The 3,837-nt window shown below is 40.6% G+C and overlaps 1 protein-coding gene across 5 annotated transcripts in view; it reads right to left on the bottom strand.

The window, feature by feature from the left end:
* Positions 1–3,269, bottom strand: part of HECTD4 (HECT domain containing E3 ubiquitin protein ligase 4) — a 120,290-nt gene extending 117,021 nt beyond the window's left edge. For 3 of the 5 annotated variants that reach the window (XM_012730933.1, XM_012730931.1, XM_012730932.1), the window contains exon 1: positions 2,756–3,269. In XM_012730933.1, the coding sequence (XP_012586387.1) occupies positions 2,756–3,018 (263 nt within the window). In that variant the 5' untranslated portion in view covers positions 3,019–3,269. The remainder of the gene's footprint in view (positions 1–2,755) is intronic. The other 2 variants (XM_012730930.1, XM_012730929.1) reach the window with 1 other exon arrangement.
* Positions 3,270–3,837: the final 568 nt, after the last annotated feature.

The following is a 3,837-nucleotide window of genomic DNA, read 5'->3' on the forward strand; positions in this document are numbered from 1 at the left end:
CCAAAAACTAGTACTTGTGCTAAGAAGTGTTCCTTCTGCATCCCTCTAATGTGACAGAGATGACTGTAACACCTGCAGAACTTACAACTAACTCAATTTCCTTTCAGTTCCCAAGGTTCAGGGTCTAGGAAATCTATAAGATCAGCCAGACCTAAATGAAGGTGCTTTTAAGATACCCAAGACTTACCTGACCAGTCCCAAGTATAAATCATAAGAACACTTCCTGAACTAAATGATCACCCTATCAGATGGGCTGACATCAGGTCACTGCCAAATTCTCTTAGCCAAGACTTCAATTGCTAGGTTATTGTATGCCTACACCCCAAAAGAAATGGAACACCTAACATTGAACCAAGTAGGGCTTAGAGTTCTCCTCTTAATTGCCCATTTCACTGTCTCCGGTGTTTAAAGAAGCAAAACCAAAGAACAATATAAGGCAGGGTAGCTGCAGACTGAGTAGATAAATGCACTGGTTGGGAGTCAGGTCACGGCCCGAAAGCTGACTCTCACTCACCAGCTGCACCATCTTCATTCTGTCACCGAACACCTATGGATTTCTGCTTCTTCATCTGTCCAACAAGGATATTTCCCTGAGGTACAGGAAGGTTAAAATAAAGGGCAAAACACATACTGGAGAGTTCTAAACCACTCATTTAGATTCTAAGAATAGAACTTAAACCCCTCCAGGGCTCCTAAACCCATACATGACCTAGGCCCCGGCAACTTCATCTCTGCCTTTCTCCTCTACCACTGTACTCCCCTACTCTGCTCACTTTGCTGTCCCTCAGCTAGCCCAAGAATAGAAGGAGCACTGAGTGATGAGTTACTGATCCCCTGGTCTGGAGATTTCTTTGGCTTTTTTGTGCCACTGGCTTTTTCCATCATCTAGGCCTCAAAAGTTTAACATCCTCTTTAGTAAAGCACTCCCTGGTATGGTTAGCTATAACGCTATACCCCTCCACTTAGTGGTTCTCTGTAGGATTTCTTATAGTGCACACCCTCAATAACAGTACCTTATACATGCATTTGTTGCTAGCTGTCTGCCTCTGACTCTCATGTAAATGCCGCAATTTTAGGGGCTAGCTAGCTTGCACACTGCTTTATCCCCACTTTCTAGAGGAGTGCTTTGCACAAGATGAGTAATAATTACGTGCAAAATGAATGAGCCTGAATCCATTCAGGTTAGAGACCATGAATCCATATACCCCTGAAACCCAGCAAGGCTCTTGGCACATTAGAGATAGTTGATAACTGCTGGTTGAATGAGAGAACAAACATCTTCAGAGTTGGGGGAAAGTAGTTTTGTTTTTGAAGCACCAAGATCAAAACTTCAATGACATGCCCAAATAATTTCATATAAAGGTGATGATCTAACAATGAAAAGCAGGTGACTTCTAAGGTAAAAAGAAGTCCAAACCAAAGTGATAATATTAGCAATAGACGACAGGAACCATTTTCAAAACACATCCAAGAAGAAAATAAAAATATTCAACACTTCTGTTGAATGAATTTATGTGACATAAATTGAATAACATCTATGAATTTTGAATTTGAATAAAAGTTTTATAAACCAATACGCAAGGTAAAATATTTTAAACTAAAGGGTTGGTGAATATTCTTATTACCCTAAATCTGTCCATATATAGTCCAATCTAAAAGCAAATTTTCTTAAAATGGAATTTTTGCATTAATAGCAAATTTAGGGCTTGAAATTGTCTCAGCATATGCAAAAATTACCTCAATCCAATACAAAGCCTTTGCAGGGAAGCTTATTTCAGTACCACCCAATAAGTTCTGTCAGAATTTCCATTATTAATTGTAGTCTTCAAGAATTTAAAACTAGACTATGATCAGGGCAAAGAACTGACAATAAATACTAGTGCCATTTGGCCTTAAAAACAGCTTGAGGTTTAACCACTTGAAGGTAAACTTTGAAACCACTAGGACAGAGGAAGAATTTCGTAGTTACGAACTTAATAAAAACTCAATCAAAAAAAAATTCTGAGAGGAGAGGGGTAGATCTGTTAAGGTCCAAAGGTCCTAACTGGTCTCTTGACAACAATTTAGAGGAAAGCAAGGTAGTTAATCTTCTTTCCTACAGGTATGTTCCAGTGATCACACTGACCAGGAAGATGTAGAAATCTTCTCCTGCAGAGTAACTCCAGGTACATTTCCTATTGACAGCGGATCAGTAACACTGACTCACACATGCAAAGGACAACTATTAGATCTTGGTATGTACAGAGAGACCCTTCAATTAGATTGACAGAAGCTAGCTAGCATTAGAGGCCAGAAACACAGTCTGTGACTTGTGTGACTGAGAAATAACCTGCTAACGGTCATACGCTCCTTACAGACACACATGAAAAACAATAAAAGCTATACAAATTTTTTGATTGTCCTTCAGGAGAAAAAGAGCTCTAACATCCTCTTCTAAACTACCTGATGTTAAACTTATTATCTAAGGAGGTGGTGAACAGATAATGGCCAGGCCTGATTCTTCATTTTAAACTGCTAGGCTGTTATCAGGGTTTAGCAGAAAGTGAAGACTCATACGTGGGTTCCAGCTCAGGCTCTTGAAGCCAAGTTCCAGTGAAAGCATCTTATGCGCCATCAAGGCTGTGACATTCAATACAGAAAACAAAAAAGGCTTTCTGACCGGCAATACTACTGCACGATGTTCTCATTGTCACTCACTTGCCCAATCCAGACACAGCCCTCCGAAGGTCACCAGCAGCACATTTGGCTTCCTTACCTGGCACAAGCCAAAGCCACCAGGGCAGCAGCAGCATTTTCTTTTTGCTTATGAGGGATGTGTCTGCCTGTATCAGAAGTTTCCTCTAGCCAGGAGCACAGCAAAGTTTCAATTCCATTGAGACAGTCAGCAGGCTCCTTGGTCAAGCTCAAAGGCTGGCAGTCGCGAAGGCAGTTCAATAGCACCTCAGCAGTTATGTTACAGAGAGAGGGGTCTGTTCTACTCTGGGACTGAATAAGGGGGAAGACCAGCAGGAGCCCCATCCGTGACGTGAAGGGAGCTTGCTCGGGTTGCTGCAGTAAGCCCTGGCGTTTGAGCAGGGCCAAAGTTTCTTCATCGCCTGAACTTTCCCTTTCATGCTGCTCTTCCAAAGCCAGCTGGCGCTGGGCATTCCACAGTCCTCGCAAGGCATTCAGGCGGTATTCCAGCAGGCGGGCATAGGCGTTGCTCTGATTCCCACAGACAGAGCGCAAACGTTCTGCTAATTCTGTTGGGTTCTTGGTCTCAAATGTTAAAATCTAAGGAAAGAAACAACAGATAAGTAGTTGATATGCACTGCTTTCAATGACAAGCAAGTATAGCCAGTGGAATCTAAAAATGGCCCACACCAAGAATTATTTTAATTACAAGAAAACATGAAACATGGCTATCAAGACAAGCATTTACAGGTGGAGAGACTTTCCCTGACATTTCTGCTAGTGCTCCTTTTAAAATTGGCATTATAAAGGCCTACTTATAAAAATGAAATTGCAAAAGAAAATAAGTATGCAGGTCAGAAATTGATTTGAGTAATTTATTTTAGAAAACTGATATACAAACCGTTATTAAATGTAAGTAACTTCTATCACCAGGTGGACTGAACAAAGAACAAAATGTTATCTTCAAAACTTAGTATACACGTACTAAGTGACTGCTTTTTGTTCTTTAATTTTTGAAGAACAGTCCATTCTTACTACTGTTAATCTATTATTTCAGTTAATGACATGGTGTACAACTACCCAGTTACATTGACAGGGGAATCAGTACTATTTCTTGCCAAAACATGCAATTATCAGGAAGCAGCTAGATTTTTTTTTAATAAA

This window comes from Condylura cristata, unplaced genomic scaffold (assembly GCF_000260355.1).
Source record: "Condylura cristata isolate star-nosed mole 26May11 unplaced genomic scaffold, ConCri1.0 scaffold00029, whole genome shotgun sequence".
Classification (NCBI taxonomy): domain Eukaryota; kingdom Metazoa; phylum Chordata; class Mammalia; order Eulipotyphla; family Talpidae; genus Condylura; species Condylura cristata.